Raw genomic sequence first — 22416 nt, 5'->3', positions numbered from 1 at the left:
GGTGTTATATTCTATCTTAGAGAACAACAAAACGGAATCCCACAAGGATCGATTATCAGTCCTACTATTTTTATTAGCACTAAACGATATAATAAAAATCATTGTTGTTTATAATAAAAATCATCATACCTGTTCAGGTAAGACTATATGCTGATGACCTAATTATTTACATCAAAGGCAAGAACGTTAATTGTAGGTGTCAATATTACAAAATCACTTATCCCTGCACTGTTGGCGCCCCATATCGCAACACCAGTAGTAGCGCCAAGTCTGCCAGACCCAAAATTCAATAATTTTCAAAATCTTTTCTTTTCAAAATCTGCCCTACTTCGTCATCCCAGGTTTTCCGTGGTCTGCCTCGGGTTTTAAACTTTTTCACTTTAGCCTTCCAGACTTGCTTAACGGGTCGGTTGTCGCTCATTCGGCACAGATGACCAAACCATTTTAATTGTTGTGTTTCAATAGCATGTAGTACAGATTCTGTGCCCAGTTCTTCTCTAATATCTTCATTTCTTATTTTGTCTCTGTTATTCCTTTGACTCGTCTTAGATATTTCATATCAATGGCTTGTATCTTGCTTTTTAATTTCTTTGTTAAAACCCAGCTCTCGCTTCCATATATCAAGATTGGTCGGAATACTGTCTTATAAACTGTCATTTTGGTACTTCTGCTGATTTCAGGTTTATCTATGAATGCTCTGCTAAGATTATGGTACACTTTTGGAGCACTACTTATTCTTTCTGTTATTTAATTCTGCATGGTACCTTTTCTGTCTATTGTAACTCCTAGGTATTTGAATGCATCTACTTGTTCTATGAGTTGTTGGTTAATTTCTATGTTAATATTTCGGTTAGTTTTCGATATTAGCATCACCTTGGTTTTCTTAACATTAATCTGCATGTTTCTAATTGCCAGCTCATTATTCCATCTATCTATATTTTTCTGGAGGTCCCTTTCGTTGGAAGCGCATAACATGAGATCATCTGCGAATGCACACTCAGCTATACCAACCGGTCGTAGTTTACTATATCCGATATGTACTTTGTGTATACTTGGTTTTGTTTCCTTAATTATATCTTCAATAATCAATATGAACAGTGTGGGGCTCATAACTCCTCCTTGTCTTAGACCCTCGTTTATTGCAAACATCTCTGATTCCAAGTTATCCTTAATAGCACCTGTTAGTTGATGGTCAATATTTCTATTTTGCAGACTTTTCCAAACTGCTTCCTGGGACACTCTGTCAAATGCTTTCTCAATATCTAGAAAAGCCATATCAAAAAAAAAATCAAAACAATACTGGTGTATTATCTAGCTTTTCTTCTTTATGAATATCATGTAAACAATAAACTGTAATTTGGGCCCAATAAATAATATAACCTTCCAGAATAATTAATAAACGATGGATGTTCATGAATTGTGGAAAATAAAACAAGGGTTCATACAAACTTTTATTTTATATAAGGGTACAAAACATTAAAATATAAGATTTATTTGTCAAACTTGATCCTATGAGTTGCATTTTTAAACATTGTGTGGATGCAATATAAAATTATGGCACTGAAACTTGGCATATGTTAAACAAATAAATTTTTTGCACATTTGACAAAAATACCGAGTTTTACTGTCATTAACACAAAAACTACATCTGTTTTTAATATTTAAATTTTCGAGATTACCTCTTGGAAGTTCACTTAAAGTTCCAGCCACTTCTTGGGCCAGCCACTCTGATTCAATGTCATTAAAATGTTGTTGTGTGTCAGTTTCTACTTCCTCAAGCAATTGAAGTCGACGACTTTGCTCCTTTTCTTAACTCATTGTGCTAAAAATAATAAATTGGACTAAGCAGAATATATAATAATACATGTTTACATAAAAGAATACATTCATAATCTCAGCAAAATTATTAACCACCTGTAAAATAAATTCCAAGAAACGAAAATAAAACAACAGTCACTTAAATTATTTAAGTGGTGGCGCCAAGTCTATTGAACCCAAATAGTCTATACTAATAAAGGTAAAAATCTGCCAAAAGTTCTCGGCTCGACGGTCGATGCAATAATAAATAATATTAGTAAGGTACCAAGAGCACGAAATTCATAGTTTAAATCCCACTCTTTTTATACTGTCTAGTATGACGCTTGGGTCTTAGACCGCTGCAGGAGTTAAATATAAACTAGTGAATTGGTCCCTAAGTACCGGTTTTAGGTTTTGCTCCCATAAAACAAAATTTATAATATTTTCAAAAAAACGAATAGAGGATTAACCAAACCTAACGCTTGAAAACCAAAATCTTTTCTATACAAACGAAATAAAATTTCTAGGAGTGATATTTGATCAACAGTTAAATTGGCAAAGTTCTATCCAGCAGATAGTTCTTTCATGTTGAACTGGCCTTAACTTGTTAAAGTACTTAGCTCACAAAACTTGGAGTGTCGATAATAAAACATTGCTTATATTATACGGATCATTAATCCGGTTCAAAATTGATTACGGATGTGTTGCATATGCATCTGCCAGCACAACAACGTTTCTTCCTTCACATTTACCTTCTTCATTTCTTTATCATAAAATATATATGGATCACTTGTGTAAACTAACAGATTAAGTCAGATTAAGAAAAAATTTTATCGCTATTTTTTAATATTTAAAAATACTCAACCATTAGCTAATTTTGGTTTATCAAGCCCATTTTATATTTTACCTTTAAACCGTCTCTGTTGACCGTCTTGTTGCTGCTTGCCTGGTCTTCTGGGTTGTTGAAGAATTCTAAACTACCTATTATCATTTGTTAACGTTAGCGCTTTAAGAATGGCCGACACGGGACAAAAAATTCAACCTCCTTCGACTACTCTTTCGCCACTTCGCATATATTTACAAATGTGAGAAACGGTTTGAGTTTGCTTTGACGTTACGCGTGCAACCAATAAAAATGTTTTATTTGTTTTTAACCATGCATGGAATAGGTACGAAAAAATCTAAAAAATTGTATATACAATATCGACTATTATGTATAATAAAAAACTGCTCTTTAGTAATTCATGTTTCATTAAAACATGTATTCTATAAAAAATATTATTTTTTAATTAAATGAAAGTAACAATATCCATATTTCAGAAAACTAAAGCAATAGCAATCAACAAAGAACCAACCAAATATAAAATAGAAATTGATGGCATCAGTATTAAACAAGTAATGGAAATAAAATACCTGGGAATTACACTGTCCCTCCAGCCATGGAGACCTTTTTTTTTGGACTGAGATGGAAAGGTTCTAAACCGACTAGGGAAGATGTCCCTAGTACTGTTGGATTCGATCCGGAAAGGAGCACATGCTAGGACATAGCATCCAAAGTATGGATTATATGCGCCACATGCACCCCTGACCAGTCGCCTACCAACTAAAAACCACCCCTTCTTCGGACAAGGCACCCCCGGACGAGTTCAATCGGTGAACGAAACATTGAGATGCCTTGTGCAGTCTGAAAATTTGGGAGAAAATTGTAAAGGGGTTCTTACCTAAAAACGATAAAAACCACTTAAAATGATATGCAGAGGCGGTAATTGTGGGGAAACAAAATAAGGGTTCATAAAAAGTGCAGGTGTGTTCAGCCTGACAAGGAAGGAATGTGAATTAAAAGAGGCATGAGGTCGTGAAAACTACGTACGTAATATAATTACAGATCTGGCTGTAAAGGTGCCGTCTATTCCGTCGTGCAGCCGAGCTGTAAAGAACTCATGACAGCGTATTATGTAATTTGTTACCTCAACCACCCTGTTCCTGTCTCGCTCTTTCTAGCATCTCCTTTTTCTTTATAATTTGCGTAATTTTGTCGACAGTAACATCGTAGGATTCTTTGTTTTGCGTCTATAAAGTGTCTCTTTCTTTAGCTAGGAGGTGAATGGGGAGCGTACCTGTTATGACCTGTAGGGCAATCGTAGAAGTAGTCCGGTATGCGCTTGCTACCTTTAGTAGAGGCTTCCTTTGTGCCTTTGCAAGCAGTTCTTTATACTTAGCCATTCTCAAGGCTTCGTACCATACGGGAGCGCCGTATAAGAGGGTAGAATGCACAATCTGAAGGTACATTCTTCTTTTGAGGGCACTTGGACCGCCGATATTTGGCATAATTTTTATTTATGCCGCGGTTCTCTCTTCTGCTCTTTGGACTACTTTCATCAGGTGCTTTGTAAATCTTAGACCTGTGTCTAGTTGGATGCCCAGATATTTAGCACAGTACGTAGGCTCTATACTTGTACTACCTACTACAAAAGCCAGGTTTGGGCGGGCTCTAGGGCCTTTTAAGATCAGAATTTCTGTTTTTTCTGTTGCCAACTCTAGATCTTGTTTCACCATCCATCTTTTGACTTTTCTACAGCTTCTGTTGACTAACATTTCTAACTCCAAGTTATTGTTACACTGAATGAGTAGAGCTAAATCGTCTGCGTATGCAATAGCTTTGGTCTCTGCTCCATAGTCGATTTCTAGGATTTCATTATATAAAATGTTCCAAAGCATTGGTCCTAGTACGGATCCTTGCGGTACACCTGTTGATGTTTTCAGGTCTTTAGGTTTTGCCACTTGGACATACCTTTCATTGAGGTAGTCCTTAATTATATTGATCAAATAATCTGACACATTTGCTTTTTTCAGTGAGGTGATAATGTGACCCCAGTTGGCTGAGTTGAAAGCGTTTCTCACATCAAACATCACGAAGGCGGCCCATTTCTTCCTCGTCCTTTTTACAGTGTCAACTATTTCTTTTACCGCATCGATGGATGATCTAGATTTCCTAAATCCGTACTGTTTGTCAGATATACTTCCATTTATTTGTAATTCGTCTTCTAGGCGATTTTTAATAAGATTTTCATAACATTTCCCCAGGCTGTCTAGAAGGCAGATCGGCATGTATGAGTTTAATACTTTTTGCCGCTATTGCTATTTCTTCAGCCGAAAAATCAACAGGTCGAACGTTGACATTATTTTGAGTGAACTGCTGTGGGGGCTTAGCAGGAAATAGGGTATTAGCTATTTCCTTCCGTTTTTTTGCACAAAGGCTGTATGGGGTCTCTGTTCTTAATGTTTTTGTGACAATTCTATAGGCTTCGCCCCATACATCATCTTCTAGTGCTGTGCATAGGTTATGCCAGCAAGAGTGCTTTGCCCGTTTAATTTCTCTGCCCAATTCTTTTTTAGCTCGCTTGTAATTTTCAGTGTGTTGTGGAGTCCTATACCTTTGTGCCGTACGCCTGAGTCTAAAACATTCGGCTCTCTTGCTCTGGATCTCATCATTCCACCAGTATGGCACTGTATATGTGACGTTCTCGGTGGAGCTACTTGAAGTGTATGCATTTATAATTTTCTGTCTGAAATCTTGGAATTCGGTAGTGTCGTCTTCTTGTAGGTTACTTATCTGCCTCGTATAAGCTTCTTTATTAAAGGTTACTTTTTTCCGGCCGATCTTCGAGACCTTGATGCCAGTTTCAAAGACTATGTATCTGTGAAAAGTGTAGAGATTATCCTCCAACACCTCCCAGCCCGCAATCTTTCTGGCATAACTTTCATTCACAAGGGTAATATCTATGTGACTTCGACTCTCTCCTCTCACAAATGTGGGTTTTCCATTGTTTAGCACTACTAGGTCATTTGCGAATATCCAATCATTCCACATCTCCCCTCTATGGTCATTTCTGGGAGACCCTCATATGATTGATTTGGCGTTCACGTCGCCAGCAAGTATAAAATCCCGATATGTTTGTGATGTCCTTATGATATTCTCGACCTGTTCTTTGTAGCGCATCAGGCTGATATTCGGAGAGATATAGCAGGCAATAATAGCCAGGCTTCCTATTTTAATTAACACGTGCCCCTCTTTCTTGACAATCTTATTTATGCATACTTTCTTATTCATTATGTATATAGCGACATCTGCGTTTATATCCGCCATCCAGCCTTTGTTTTTAGTAATGTTTTTGTTGGGCTCAGGGACAACAAGTAGGTCTGCTCCAATCTCGAGGGCTTTTGCATATATCAGTTGGTGTGCCATTTTGGCCCTCCCGATGTTTACTTGGAGTATCTTTAGTCTTTTAGTCCCTTGTGCAGGGATTTCTAAATTCTACCCTTGTCTTATTTTTTTTTAGGTCTTAGGAACTAGGGGGCTTCCGTAACTGGGCCCGGCGATTGCTCCACCGCTCGTGGTGCTTGGACTTGATTCTTCTCAGAATTCCGAACTGTTTGAAGTGCAGTCCTGAACTTAGGGCAGTTCATGGTGCTACATCTGTGAGGTGCATCACAAAGGACGCAACTAGCCGTCGACTGACATGATTTAAATTCATGTCCCGTTTTACCGCAGTTAAAACAGGACCCACTCCTGTCCGGCCCGTTACAGTTATCTTGGGTGTGATCGAAGGACCAACACCTGGGACATCTAGGCACCCTCACCCGTTTTTCTAATTTGAAGCGTACCATGCCAACACGCAGGTACTGTCCCTGGAGGAGAATCTCCGCGGCTGTCTTAGACAAAATTACTGAAGCTGCCTGCGTATCGCCTCTGAAAGGTCTCATTTCTGAGACCTTCCAGGATTCATCCCATGAACCAGACTGTGCCATAATAGCTTCTTTTAGCTGATCTTCTGTGGTGTCTAGCTCCATTCCTTTGACATGGATAGTCACCAGCCTCTCCACACCCAGCTGCAGGGTGGTCATGCCCTTATTTTTGTCCATTAGAGCAGCTTTAATTTGCTTCAGAGCACCCTGGTCCTTATCCATGGTGATGAGCAGTTTTCCATCCTTTGTGCTCCTAAGGGTACGGATGACGTCTGTGGCACCCGCCACTTTCACAGCAGTCTTGACTGTGGTAAGAAGATCTTTATATGTTGTGTCCTTTTTAGATACAATCATGCCGTATGTAGGCCGACTAATAGATGTAGCAGTGGTATAAATGTACGCTGTTGTGTTTGTATGTTGGAAGATGCACTCACACATCTTCCTCAGGTCTTGGACCGAACGAAAGCTCACATGATGGAGCGCCACTTTGCCTACATTACCTATCTCGTCCTTAATTTGGACCATCCTGTCCCAGAGTGTCTGTTCATCTGCCGCGTTCTTGACCTTGATTACCTTCCTAACCAAGTCCGCTGAGACCTTGGACCGGAAGGCCATGGAGACCTGGACAGAGAAGTGAGAGATCAAGTACAAAAAGCAAATAGACTGGCAGGATGCCTTAATAACACTCTATGGCGAAACAGATACATTAACACTGAGATGAATTCAAGAATTTATAGAGCCAATGTAAGACCAATAATGACATATGCCTCAGAAACAAGACTTGAGATGAGAGTACTGAGAATAATTACAGGAAATACGCTAGAGATCAAAAGAGAAGTGAGGATATTAATTCGCCAATGAACAAGCAGAATTGCTTATAAAGAGGAAGAAGAAGAAGAAAAATATCCAATACATATTTTATTTATTTACAAAAAAGTCAGTAAATAGTTAGTATAGTAATTTAAAGGATTTTTTTAGTCATTTTAGAGTTATATACAACGTAGAGTAAATCTTTATAGGGTGAGAGGATTCATGTTTCACCACTGAATAAGTTATGAATTTTAGTTTTGTGCATGAATTCCTTCCCGGGCCGTTAGTTCTCGACTCTGGGTACGTTCAGTACTCGAGTTACCGTAAACAAATGTTTTTTCTTGCTTCTGAGGAAACCAAAAAAATTCCGAATAAATCGAATGTATTTTCATTACTTAAGCAACTTTCCAAATATCTAAGGCGTGATATCATTCCAATGTTGCAACCGTTAATGTTGTAATCGGAAACAGTTGAATAGTTATTTTACAGAGAGCCGTCAATTTGATTTTTTTTTAAATTAATACTAATGCCCCATCAACGACCTGCCTCATGGACTATATCCATCAGTATTTGCAAGTCCTCTGTGGTTTCTCCATGGTAGGACTGGTAGAACACAACCCTGTCTTACACCATGATCTACTGGTATTTTGTCTGTAACTTCTTCGTCTACTCTGATTGCAGATGTTGGCTCATGTCGTTGTTCTTTCATTTCATTTCATTCATTCATTTATTAAAATCCGTACCTATTCAAAATCAAAAGAATGGCTATTTTCTTGAATAGCTTGGCTAATGCTGTAGTCTTTAATTTAATAGTTTGTACACTATGTTTGTATGCAATAACTCTTTTATGTAGATATTGGTGTGTTTGCCCAATAGATGTTGAATTATAGTCTCTACAACTTGTTTTATAAATAATATTCATATTGGAGATTTATGTATAGTAGCGGATGTTTAGATGAGACTCTTGACTAATCGTACGTTCATTGGAGATCTGTGTAGTAGTAAGCGTTTAGCGTAGACTCTTGTCGAATTGTACGTTTAGTGGAGATTTGTGTATAGTAGTAGTCGCTCAGATGTGGCTTGTAGATAACGTTTAGGTCCTTATCGGTTTGTGATCATCCAACTCATATCTATGTCGAGTAATAATCGTTAGTTGTTTGGTCATACTGGAAGAATGATATACATACTTTGGTTAGGCCTCGTCATAATTGGATTATATCTGAATATCATTGTAAAAGTGTTGTAGATAAAATATAGTATGCAACAACAGGATATCGTATATCAATAATCATATTTGTGAGTTGTGTATAGTAGTTACCGTTCGGAGGATATTTGTAATGACTGCTCAAATGAGATTTATATATTTATGTATAGTAGTTGATGACCTGCATTTCCCTCGTCTCTCCTGTGGTATATAATACTTTTTGTTATTCTGTTGGCGCTCATTTTTGGACGTGTCCATACGAGCGTAGTTGTGATGTTCTTTGTTATTCTGTGTTTAACGCACATAATTTCTTACGATTCTTTCATTTCTTACTCTGAGAAATTTCGTTATTCCGACAGATTTTCTTTAGCGATTGTTCTGTCCCATCTTGCGTCTTGTATGCTTCTGCTAAACGTCCGATTTGCGTTAGCTGTACGTTTGCTGTACGTCTGATCTACGTCTAATATGCGTCTGCTATACGTCTGATAAGAGTTAAAACGCGTCTGCTATAAGTCTAGTATGCGTTAGATAGCGTCTGGTATACGTCTGCTATATGTTACATCGCGTTAGTTGATACTTAATCGTTTAAACTACTTTTTAAGTATATTAATATAGCGTGGTTGTCGTTTTAGCAATGTCTTTGTGTCTGTTTTTATCTTGAGGTATTTAGTATGTATCCTCTCACCTTTCGTTTGACGCCTCATACGTTGCAATCGGACCAATAACAACGGAATTACGATGTAATACCGTTTTGGTGATGTGTTTGCGTTTGTTTTTTTGTGTTAACGTATTGGATATCCCCTCCTCTTTCATTTACCGTGTTACACGTAGTAATCTGACTAATAATAACAGAGAAACGATATAGTGCCGTTTTGGCATTGTCTTTACGTTTGTTTTTTTTCCTTGTCATATTCGTTATCACTTCTCCTTTCCATTGATGCCTTGGACATTGTTGAACGTTGAGCCGTTTGGACGTTACAAGCTTAGTGTCCTTTTGGCAGTGTTGCCATCTTTGTTTTTTATGTTAACGTATTTGCTACCCTATCCCCTTTCCATCAATACCTTCCACGTTATTGTACGTTGAGCCGTTTAGATGTTACAAGCTTAGTATCCTTTTAGCAATACGCCGCCATGATTTTTCTGTGTTTACGTATTTGTTGGCCCCTCCCCTTTCCATCGATACCTTGTACGTTGAGCCGTTTAGACGTTACAAGCTTAGTGTTCTTTTGGCAATGCCGCCATCTTTGTTTTTTGTGGTAACATATTCATTAGCCCATCCTCTTTCCGACGATACTTTGCACGTTTTTGTACGTTGTAGACCTTACATGCCTAGTGTCCTTTTGGCAATGCCGCCATCTTTGTTTTTGTGTATTAACTTATTCGTTACCCCCTCCCCTTTCTGATAAGACCTCTTACGTCACGATCCAATAAGCCGTTGCGCCTCCACCACAAAAAGAACCAAAAATGACCAGAATGGACCTTAGCGATTTCTTATGGGATTTAATATGGGAAAATGGCCATAACTCTCACAGTCGCTTTACTAACATGCGAGAGATCATCTTTATTAAGATTAGGTTTAAATTAAGACTAGTTCCGGATGTTCCCGGATGTTTTTGCAAAATTTATGTCCAACAATGATATTTTATTTTGCAACATCTTTGATATTTTTGCCGACATTAGTGGATTTGCTAAACAAATAGCGAAAATATATTTGCGCAGCTTTGCGTGACGATATATGTTGATCTTCAGCAAAATTTTGCCTCAAATCTCTGTGCTGTTATACCATGCTCTCATTTAAAAATTAAAGTTTTACTGTAATTTATCGGCTTTTGACCAATCTGTTCCAATGTCATCTTTTACTCGTCCAGTTTGCGCAAAGCGCTTTACAATTTTTTTTACCGTCGCCTTAAGGATATTAGAATGGTTTGAGGAAGTTTCGTTGAACCAGTTGGTTCCTTCACTATAAAATCGTTTTTTAACGCAGTAGGACTTCATCATTAAAATAGTAATTCGCTCTTTTTCATTAAAAATCATCTTTATTGTACAGATTTTTAAAAACACATAAAACAACAATTAGCTGTCGTATAATACAATTATTTTACAAACTTTTTCGATAAACCTATAAAAAACCAAAGTGACTAATTATATCAGAAAAATGGTAAATCTGGCAAACGTTACAAGCATCAATTTGAAATCCGTATATCTATTGTAGAATAGGCGTATCCGGTTTTCTACAATTACGACATCTATTTAAGAGATAATTAGGCTTTCCCAGACTTTTATTCCATTCTGTATAAATATCGAACATACTTATCTTACTACGCTTGCTTCAAAATAACAAATGCTTTCAAGATATTTATCACTAATTTCTTTTAAGCCACGTTCTTCGAAATAAAAATTATAAACAAACATCTCGTTTGTTTTAACGGTCTTATCAGCTTTAAGCAGATATTCAGCTCAAGTCCTCCAAATTAATCAAATATACGCAAGATGCAAAGAGCAACAAGAGCAAATTAACGCTCTAGAAATAACCTCACATTGATAAATGCTGCGTTTGTCTAAATAAATGTACCGTTCGGCTACATCTCACGTGATATATTATTTCCGAGCTTTTTTCCGTGAGGAATCTGTGTTAACAATCTCGTTTGATGTAATTCTTTCCGCAAAAGTAGAGTAGTATAATGCAGTTGTTATCTAGTTATTTTTGAACGATCCTCTGTCACGGAATGAATGCTAGAGTTTAAGAATATCAAGTTTTATTTTTAACTAGTTTTAATAACATTAATGCATGCGTTAAAGGATTGTTTAGTATTTATTTTTAAAATGTAATTCACCCACCGTATATTTATGCAGCTGACAGCAAAGTTATGTGGACTGTGGACCAACGTGATTGTCAACATAGAGAAAAACTACAAATAGAAGAAGATACAACTTGTCACTAATTACTAGTACTGCAGTTTGTAGAATTTTCCACGTTTTGAACATCTTGATTTAACTATATATCGTCCTAAAAGTGGTTAAGTAAAGACATCAACTTATAATAAATTGCTGTTTCGTAAAGCTTTCGTAATACCGTCAAAGGAAAAGGAAACTAGGGCTACAGTACAAATAATAGAAGAAGAAATAGAAAACGAAGCCAAACTGAGAGGACTGGAAATAAATGAGAATAAAACAAAATACATGAACGTAAGCAAGAAAAAGAAGACATGACAGAACTGACAATAGATGCACACATAAGAAATTAAAGTGTAGATATAAAAGAAGAATTCAAGCGAAAAATACAGCGTTCTGTAGAAATATAAAAATATTTAGAGATAAGAAGATAAGCCTAAACACAAAAATGAAAATCTACAAAACGACCATAAGAGCATATGTAGCTGCAGAAACATTTACATTAACAGCAAGTGAAGAAGAGCACTTAAAAGTTTTTGAGAGGAAGATTATCAGAAAAATACTGGAACTAAAGAGGGAAAACGAAAGAGGATGCCAGACAATGGATGAATTACGAAATACAAGAATGGATGGATCAAGACAACATAGTTAGATTAATAAAAGAACCAAGAATTAGATGATATGGAGGACACAGAAGGAGAAGAAAAGAGAGCAATCAGTTAAGAGTTATAACGGAATGGATACCACCAGGTAAAAGAACCAGAGGCAGACCTAAACTGGGATGGAGACAACAAGTGAAAGAAGACTTAAGGCGTATGGAAATTAGAAATATAAAAAGGACAATCAAGGAGAGAAAATAATGAAGAAAAGTAGTGGAAACAGCGAAGTCATACCAGAAACTGTAAAACCAAACCCAGAATGGGATGATCCTCTACACAAAAACGAGCTTCTTCGGAGTGTATAGCTTGTATGTAATATATACATATATATACAGGGTGAGTCAGCACTAACGGGACGGAAGATTACAGCGAAACGGTAAAAGATTTTAAAAAATACTTAAATTTATAATTTGAAGCTTGATAAGGGCTACATTTTAAAATTATTTTGAAATATACAGGGCGTCCCAATAAAGTGCGGCGTATCAAGGTTATATTTTTTCTTATGGGACATCCTAAATTCTATTACATTTTCTAATTGTCAGCAAACAATTAGGTATAGTTTCATAAGACTTCCCTATACCTATGTACAGAGTGTTCTGAGTTATGTGGAATATTCTTAAAATGTAAAGCTTTAAACGAAGACTCATTTCTAACCTATTTAAGAAATTCTAATAAAATTGGTTATACCTCTCAATAGTTGGATATTGGTTAAATGTATTTCATGATTAATTATTAAACATTTATTTACAGGGTGTTCGAAATTTGTAGTTTCATTATTGGATTATTCAATGTGTAATATAAGGCTTATTTTAAATGGAACACCCTGTATATTAATGAATTATTATATTAAAATAAATTTCCACTTTTGAATGATGTATAGATGTCCTATAATTAGGAGTGATAGATTTTGTGTAATTTAACATTTTCTTTTCGATTTCAAAATATTTATAGTTGTTACTCTCGATTTTTAAACCCATCATTTTGACATATTTGTTATAAATGAAACCAATGTAGTTGTAAACAAATGTGTATACTCTATACTTTTAGTTGCTGACGCACAACGAATCAGAAAGAATTTTAATAAAACAAATAATACAAAATAAATCACAACTACATTATAAGCAAAGAAAAATTTTTTAAAGAAGACTCATTCTCGACTTATTTAAGTAATTATAACAAATTTTCTCTTACAGCGAAATAGTTGGGTAATGGTTAAATTTATTCCATTATTGATTATTAAACCATTAATTTACAGGATGTTAAAAACTTAGTTTCAATTTTGGATTATTCGATATCTAATATGAGGCTTATTTTAAATGGAACACCATGGATATTAATTAATCGTAATGATTGCGCTAAGAACTTTTCTTAACGTAGGTTTTCTTTGCCAAAATTAATATCCCAACTGATATTTCCAACTTTTTATTTAACCAAACAAATTTACAATGCTATGCTATTTCCGCCATTATAACAACTTCTCTCTACAACCTTACTCCCCTTGTACATGTACATTGCCACTCGGGCGAGTCCATTAGTCTTACAGGTTGCAACTACACACTGGTGGGAGACTGACCTAAAAATCCCATATTATACAAAATGAAAAGTCCCAAACACGTAATACTAAAAAAAGTTTCCTCTTTTGAACGGTATAAAGATGTCCTATACTTAAGTCTCATAATTTTTGCGTAATTTACAATTATTTAAACTCTTCATCGGTATATTGATTTTAAAACAAAAGATATAGTTAGTTAATGTCATTGTACGACATTGTCATTTTCTGACATTACGGTCTGGTAATTGTCAAAATATAAACATCGTCATCATGTGTAATATTTAACTTTCAATATTCCTAAAAATGACGAATTACGCTATCCATGACAGAGTTGACATGGTACTTTGCATTGGAGAATGTTTGGAAAATTGTCTCTTAGCTTATAAAGTTTATGCTCAAAAGTATCCTGATAGAAGACACCCACACAAGGAAGTTTTTGAGAGATTGCTTAATAGATTCCGTGCTACTGGTAATGTTGCATACGAAAAAGTAAACAAAAATAAAACAGTTATTGGTGACAACGTTAACGAACTTAATGCCCTGCTTTATGTTATGAAGAACCCAAATATTAGTACAAGAAAAATTTCGGGTTACCACTAGGGGTACCACTTTCATCCGTATCACATTCAACTTCACCAGCATTTGACAGAACAAGATTATGGTAACCGTTTAAATTTTTATTGATGGACTTTAGATAAAGTTGGAGAAGATCCTGATTTTGTTAGAAATGTAATATTTACAGACGAATCTACTTTTTATAATAATGGTCTAGTAAATAGACATAATTTTCATTATTATGACACAGAAAATAAACATTTATTTCGTACTGTTGATCGCCAACACCGATGGAGTGTTAATGTTTGGGGCGGCATTATGGGCGAGTACGTTATCGGCCCGTATTTTTTTGACGGACATCTCAATGGGACAAATTTCCTAAATTTTTAAAACAAGATTTTTGGACACTGCTTGATAACCTTCCACTTAGTCTACGAACAAAAATGTGGCTCCAGTTGGAAGGAGCTCCTGCTCATTTCTAAGGTAATGTTAGGAACTACCTTAACAGAAAATTTACAAACAGATGGATAGGTAGAGGTGGTTCATATAATTGGTCCCCTAGGTCACCAGGACTAACCAAAATGGATTTTTTTTAAGTGGAGTTATATTAAAAATATTGTATATGCTACACCTCCTACTACTAGAGATGACATGAAATTAAGAATTACAACAGCGTTTGCTTCAATAACTCCTGCTATGTTAAATAATGTAAGTAAATCATTCGAAGATAAAATCGCTTGTTGTATTGCACAAGATGGCAAGCAATTTGACCATCTGTTACATACCTGAACATTTTGAGTTAGACCAAGTTTTGGATTATTTAGTATTATTTATGTTCATTATTCATTTTGTATTATTTGTTTTATTAAAATTCTTTCTGTTTCATTGTGTATTTAATTGTTTTCAAAAAAAGAGTGTGTGCTCGTAAGCACGTAAGAAGTTATAGGTACATCTTATTATTATTATGAATTCAACAAAATACATATATTTTACAATTTTTATTTTTATTTAAATATTAAACTTATTTTAATATTTAAAATAATACAAAAAATTAAACAGAACGTTAATATCTACGTCATTTTTGAAAACTGTAACCTTTGCGCAGTTGCCCTTCACTTGATGAATCGTAGAAAATCTAAAAAACATCAGATTTTCAACAAATTTGTTTTATTTTCTTTTCATCATATTTTAGTACTATCTATTATTATTAATACTATTATCCTATTCCCAACGAATACAAATGCAGACATAAAAATTTTAGTTTATTTACAAAAAATGTATTTACAACTACACTGGTTTCGTATATAACAATATGTCAATATGATTGGTTTAAAAATCGAAAGTAACACGAATTATAAATATTTAAAATCGATTTCCGTTTAACAAAATTTTAAATTACGGCAAAACTATCAGTCCTAGTTATATGACATCCGTATATCATTCGAAAGAGAATAATTTTTTAATTTGATAATTCATTAATATACAGGGTATTCCATTTAAAATAAGCCTTATATTACACATTGAATAATCCAATAATGAAACTACAAATTTTGAACACCCTGTAAATAAATGTTTAATAATTAATCATGAAATACATTCGACCAATATCCAGCTATTTAAATGTATGAGTAATTTTATTAGAATTGCTTAAATGAATTAAGAATGAGTCCTCGTTTAAAATTTTACATTTTAAGAAAAGTCGACATAACTCAGAACACTCTGTACATAGGTAAAGGGAAGTCTTATGAAACTATACCTTATTTTTTGCAGACAATTAGAAAACCCAATAAAAAAAAAAACGTCGTTTCAAAAACTTTGAAACGACGCGCTTTATTGTGCCACCCTGTATATTTTAGAATAATTTTAGAATGTAGCCTTTATCAACCTACATACTATACATTTAAAATTTTTTCAAAATCTTTTACCGTTTCGCTGTAATCTTTCGTCCCGTTAGTGGTGACTCACCCTGTATATATATATATATATATATATATATATATATATATATATATATATATATATATATATATATATATATATATATATATATATATATTTATATATATATATATATATATATATATATATATATATATATATATATATATATATATATATATATATATATATATATATATATATATATATATATATATATATATATATATATATATATATATATATATATATATATATATATATATATATATATATGAAAATTACTGAGTTCTCGGAGAATTTAATGCTCGACGTTTTGGCACCCATTTTGGAGCCTTTTTCAAGAAAAATACGGTTCCGTTCATACAATAACCGTCAAACGGCACTGAGGTCTCAATCTGACTACTCCTTAGTGTCGAGTGGCTAAAAGACATGACATTTTTATGTTGGTTTTTGTTTTGTTTTAATTTTTTTAATGTTTAATTTATTTTACTCCTTTATATTTAAGCTCCAAAACTGAATTTATAAGGCATCTAGAATATATTTGGGTACAAGGTTAATAGTACTTTTTTCCATATAATATCAATTTAGAAAATTATATAAAGTTTACTTACCTTCTCCATTTCTTTACAGGTATGGTTCCAAAATGCACGAGCCAAATGGCGACGAATGATGTTGAAGCAGGAAGGAAAAGCTGGAGGCGATAAATGTTCCAGCGCCGACAGCATGACAGACATGGATCTGTATCCCCACGGACCAGGTTCCATAGGCAGCACGATTTCCATGAATCCTCACAGCCCCCCATTTATAATGCCACAGGGGAGTCCTTCCTCGCTAGACTGTTCCTGAGATAGGGAGTGTTCTCCTTTAGAAGGGATGAATAATTCCGTGATGCAAAGTAGCTGAAAGCGTAGTATTTATTGTACGGTAATCATGTGATTGTGATGGACTTTTACGATATATTTGTAAGATAGACAGGCGGTTAAAGAGATTGTGAAAAGATTGCAAAGAGATAGAGAAAATGTTATCGAATTTAAAATGATCTATAACTATGTATGTTACATTCCGAAGAATGCTAATGTAACTTTTTTTTCTGCTAACCATTTGTATATACGAAGGAGGGAGTTTATTACTTTGCATCTAAGTTAACAATAATCTGTATTAACTAAGGCCAAAAATTTTTATCAAGTAACCGCCAATTGATAAACAAATGTATTAAGTTATCAGATTATGACGCATTTTTCAGCCAATTCAGAATTATAAGAGCCATGTAAACCTTTTGGTTAATCTATTATTGACTTCAACTCAACTGTAGTCGCATAGTTATTACAAAAAAACTAAATTCACAAAATTTAACAAACCATTTTATTATATTTCATAGGCGTATGACAAAACATAATTTAAATTAAATGTCTTTCATCTCTGACTTTATACCTCCTTCAAATACCTTTACTTTTACTTGTTTTGAGCTCTGTCAATGATGTTTTCTTTTAGAAGTCTGTAGATATTAGTTCAACAACCTAAGATATGCAGACGACACCGTCATTATTGCGGACAGTTCTGAGGGTTTGCAACGACTTTTGAATGCCATAACTAGAGAGGGAGATCAGCTTGGGACTGACTATAAACACAAATAAAACAAAAGTAATGACCGTTACACGTGCACCAAATGCCGACAATAATATTCGTATCTACAACAAACAGATAGAACCCGTACAAAAATTCCAGTATCTTGGTTGCTGGACTTCATCTACGAAGTAGAAATACGTGTTCGTATAGAGTATACCAGGTCCGCTTTTTAAAGAATAAAAAATGTCCTAATAAACTCTACCTTATCGTTATATATCCGATACCGATTTGTAAAAACATTCATTTATTCCAGATTTCTATACGGATTGGAGACATGGACTCTCGGAATCGCAAGTATGAGACTTGTAGAAGCCTTTGAGATGTGGATATCTCGAAGGATGCTGAAGATCTCTTGGACAGAGCACGTGACCAACAACGAGGGGCTGAGAAGAATGGGGACTGGACAAAGTTGGCCAATTTACACGATGATGTAGCCAAGGTTTCTTCAGTTGTTCAGACAAAATCAGCGTAATTTTTGTCTGGTGATGTTTTTTTCTGCTGTCGTTGTTGGTTATGATTATAAATTATCCAAAAGTTTATGCAAGCTATATTTATCATGCCACAGAACAGGCAAAGAGGCCATCTTCTTGTTTTTCTGGAGATGTTCATATTTCCGCACATTTGTTCAAATGTGTCTACTGCGTACTTGGTTTCATTAAAAAATTTAATGATATCTGGCTTTCCAGTTAGATCACATTCTACTGGACCGATGTGAATTGTCGACAGAAGAAGCACATACTTATTTACTTTTGTCTTATAGAATAGCATTGTTTTTTCACCATCGAATCAAAATAAAGAATGACCAATTTCACGATTTTTGAGATTTATCATCTCGGGAGGTATTTCTCTTTTATTTTGCCGTAGAGTACCAATTATAGTTAAATTGTAAGAAGGTTTTAAGAGCTCTGATGCAAGCGGTACTGACCTAAACCAATTATCCATAGTTATGTTACGGTTACTTCCGTACACACCCTGAGTTATTTGTTTTACATAATATTCTCCTAGAGGCAGTCCATTGGTTTTAGTTCCCTTTCCTTCGAACTTATATAGATACTGGCTCCTAGGAGCCAGTAACTGCTCATCGATTGTTAGGTATAATCCGGACTTATAGGACGTTTTGCAGTGCTCTATAAGATCACCCATATTTCACGAATGACTGCTAATAGGCCTGTTTCTTTTCTGTCTGGTCTAGACATTTTATCATCAAAACGGAGTTTATGAAATTCCTTGTGCAGACTGGCCGCAATCTTGTATAGGTCAAACAAATCGTAGAATTAAAAATAGGATTTAATCAATTTCTTTTCGCAATTCAGATTCAATTTCAGCTCTGGGTCAACATCATCTTCGTACAGAATATAAACTAAGAATTATCCGAGAAGTCAGAGAAATTAAAAAAAAAAGGCCAAACTGTCTTAGTAAAGGAGATGACGGCATCTGGTTACCTTTGACATGGAGACCTCTCATAAAGAAAATATCGTCCGCTTCACACTCTAATCAAAATCCCGCCATCAGAAATGTTTGCGCCTACCCCCACGCCAACCTGCACCCAAACCACGTCACTATTGACGGTATAAATGAACCGTCCGCTGTTTTTAGTAGCAGTAGTGCATTGATTGGTGATCATGTAGTAGTATCTGGAGACTCTGGGGGAGACTGAGACCTCATAAGCCCTGAGAAAGACATCAGAGATGATGTAGAAAGCTCGACGCAGTAATAATCGAGGCGGTTTAACCCGGAAGCCTGTTGAGTACATGTATATAGAATTAAATAAGACGGTATTTTTTGTCACTGCTATTACGCACTATATGGTTTCCTACACAATTTTCTACTTTGTCTTAAACACATTTTGCATTCAAAGCTCCTATTACAATTGTAGCATCTTTGGACTTTGTTTTCGTATGTTCTGATGTAAAAAGTATGAAATTGATATAGGAGTTAGATATTTTCTTTTTGAGAATGTCTCTTTTCAGTAGTTCCAGAGAAATATCTTTTGTTATCTTTTCTATTTGCTTTTGTCCTATATCTGGCCATCTTGTTTCACTCCTCAGACAGATCATTTATTTTTGAACACAGTGAAATTGATTTGTTATATTTAATACTGGATTCTTATCAAGTAAAGTTGTTCTTACGTCAGTTCACCTGTTGATTAGGTAAATATCACTGAATATCAGTAATATTCACCTGTTTTGCTCAAAAGATGAAGTAAAGAAACTTCAAGAAAGTTTAAAAGGTGTCATAATTGGTCATACTACACTAAACTTAAATTTACACACTTGTTATTTAGCTAAAAATTAATTAATCCTTTGCAATTAAAATAACTCTATTTAAAAATATTATTTATACAATTAACGGTATTCCAAATTTGTTTGTAACCGTCTGGTGAACTTTAGTTTGTTTAAATTTAGGTTGTGCGGTTATTTTTAACTTCACGATATTTATAATCGTTCTTATAAATAACTTTCAGACAATAATAAGATAGTCTTATGACGACAACATTTTTCTCTATCTCTTCTGTGTTAATCAGATTTTCTGTTGTTTTTGTAGTTATTTATTAAAAACCGAAAATAAACAATTAGCAAAAGGGACACAATTTACGATTATTTGTTGTTTAAAATATTTTTTAATGCTAAATTTTTCAATAAGAATAAAATGGTTTATCTACGTCTTCTCTAACGAAGGTTGGCGATCATTTCTTTAAACCCTTTTCTAACTATTGCAATGTTAAACATCTAGTTTAGACTAAGTTTAGTCGAATTTCTGGTATTACTCAGCCAATATTTCCCTTTTTGTCTCACACCTTTTCCTCCATCTATTCTTCCTTGCATGATCGAATCTAAGAGAGAGTTTTTATCATTTGTATTTGCCTCAGATGTATGCGCCCTTATTTTAACTGTCTTCAGAAGCTTTCATGTTTTAACTGTCTTCATCAATGAATTTTAATAGTGAATAACACCCATGGAAAAAGATTTATGATAGATTATGTTATAATCAACAGATATATACTCCTTCTTGATGTGCGTATCCGTTACGAATGTTTTCGATCATCATAGCAATCTTTGTCTTATCTGCAGCAGCCTGGAAAAGCTGCACAGATGTTGTATTTAACCAGATTCTGAGGTTCTTTAACCAAGATGTTCTTCTTCTTCCTGGGCTACGTTTTCCAAATATTTTTCCTTGCAGGATGGCTTAAAGGAGAGCATATCTGGATTCATTTCGCATAATATGTCCGAAGAAGGTTCTTATTCATTCTTCTGAGGACCTCCTCATTTGTGACTCAGTCAGCCCACGAGATCTTAAGCATTCTCCGATATAGCCACATCTCAAATGCTTCCACTTTTCTGCACACATCTTCGTTCAAGGTCCACGATTCAACACCATAAAAAAGGACAGAGAAGACGTAGCATCGCAGCATTCTTAATTTTGTATTAAGAGAGAGGTTGTGACTTTTGAAGAAGGCTCCCATCCGATTGAAGATGAATCTAGCTTTTCGGTTGCGTGCTCTAATCTCCTGGTTGTTGGTCCATTCTTCATTTATTATGGCGCCGATAGTTGACCTAGAGTTGACCTTCTGGTATTCTTTTCTTGCTAATTATCATAAGCTTTGTCTTCTTAACGTTTAATTTGGGTCCATATTTTTGACTGTAATACGTGATTTTGTTCACAAGAACTTGTAGATCTTCTAAGTTGTCCGCAAATACTATGGTGTCATCTGCATATCTGATGTTGTTTAGCTGGTAGCCATTTAGTAGAATACCTTTTTCAGTTTTGTTTTTCTATAAATATTCTTTCAGAGTACAGATTGAAGATTAGAGAAGACAAAACGCATGATTTTCACATAGTCAGTGTATTCACCTTCAACTCTGAGATTTGCTGTCTGATTCCAGTAAAGATTTCTAATTATTTTCAGATCTTGGTTGTTAATTCCTTTTTCTTTTAGTATTTAATGCTTTCTCGTAATCAACAAGACATGCGTAAACGTCACAGTTGACGTCTCTGTATCTCTAGAATAAGACTTGTGCTAAGAACAAAGCCTCTCTAGTACCAACAGCATTTGAGAACCCGAACTGATTGTGGGAAATTTGACTTTCACACAGCTTGTACAGTGTACAGATCTATACATTCGTTAAAAATATTTGACCTAAGGTGCCTCAACGCAGCAGATGTAAGTACCGAAAATAGCCTAGTAATATGTAAAACCAGAATCATCATAAAATACATCACACTTAAGAGAGCAAAACCAACACAACAAAAATCAGAGTCGAAGAACTAAATATAAAATCCAGGAAATACTTATATAGGATATTAAAGAAGATTGCTGAGAATGAGATATTAGAAAACGATAGTATCGAGGAAAGCTGGGAAAAACTAAAAAAACATCATAACTAACGTAGTAACAGAATCCAGAATCCAGCAGCAGAATGTATCACAAAAAGAAAACACCATAGTTTAGAGAGGAACTCAAGACAAAATGAAGAAAAGAAGAAAGCCTTTTTACAATACAGAATACAACAAAACAACGAATTCCTAGAGTACTGTAGGATCTGAACATTGTTCTTTCTGTTTATTTGATCTGAGTTATAAGGAGATAAAAGCAACTAGAAAACTACAACAGAGGTATAAACTTATTAAATACT

At 34.7% G+C, this 22416-nt stretch overlaps 1 protein-coding gene across 2 annotated transcripts in view; it reads left to right on the top strand.

Annotated features, from left to right (window-relative positions):
• Positions 1–19019, top strand: part of LOC140450409 (LIM/homeobox protein Lhx9-like) — a 779178-nt gene extending 760159 nt beyond the window's left edge. For both annotated transcript variants that reach the window (XM_072544028.1, XM_072544027.1), the window contains exon 6: positions 16787–19019. In XM_072544028.1, the coding sequence (XP_072400129.1) occupies positions 16787–17002 (216 nt within the window). In that variant the 3' untranslated portion in view covers positions 17003–19019. The remainder of the gene's footprint in view (positions 1–16786) is intronic.
• Positions 19020–22416: the final 3397 nt, after the last annotated feature.

This window comes from Diabrotica undecimpunctata, chromosome 9 (genome assembly GCF_040954645.1).
Source record: "Diabrotica undecimpunctata isolate CICGRU chromosome 9, icDiaUnde3, whole genome shotgun sequence".
In the NCBI taxonomy this organism is placed as follows: Eukaryota; Metazoa; Arthropoda; class Insecta; order Coleoptera; family Chrysomelidae; genus Diabrotica; species Diabrotica undecimpunctata.
The sequence above is the reverse complement of the archived record's forward strand: the minus strand, read 5'-3'. Positions and strand labels throughout refer to the sequence as shown.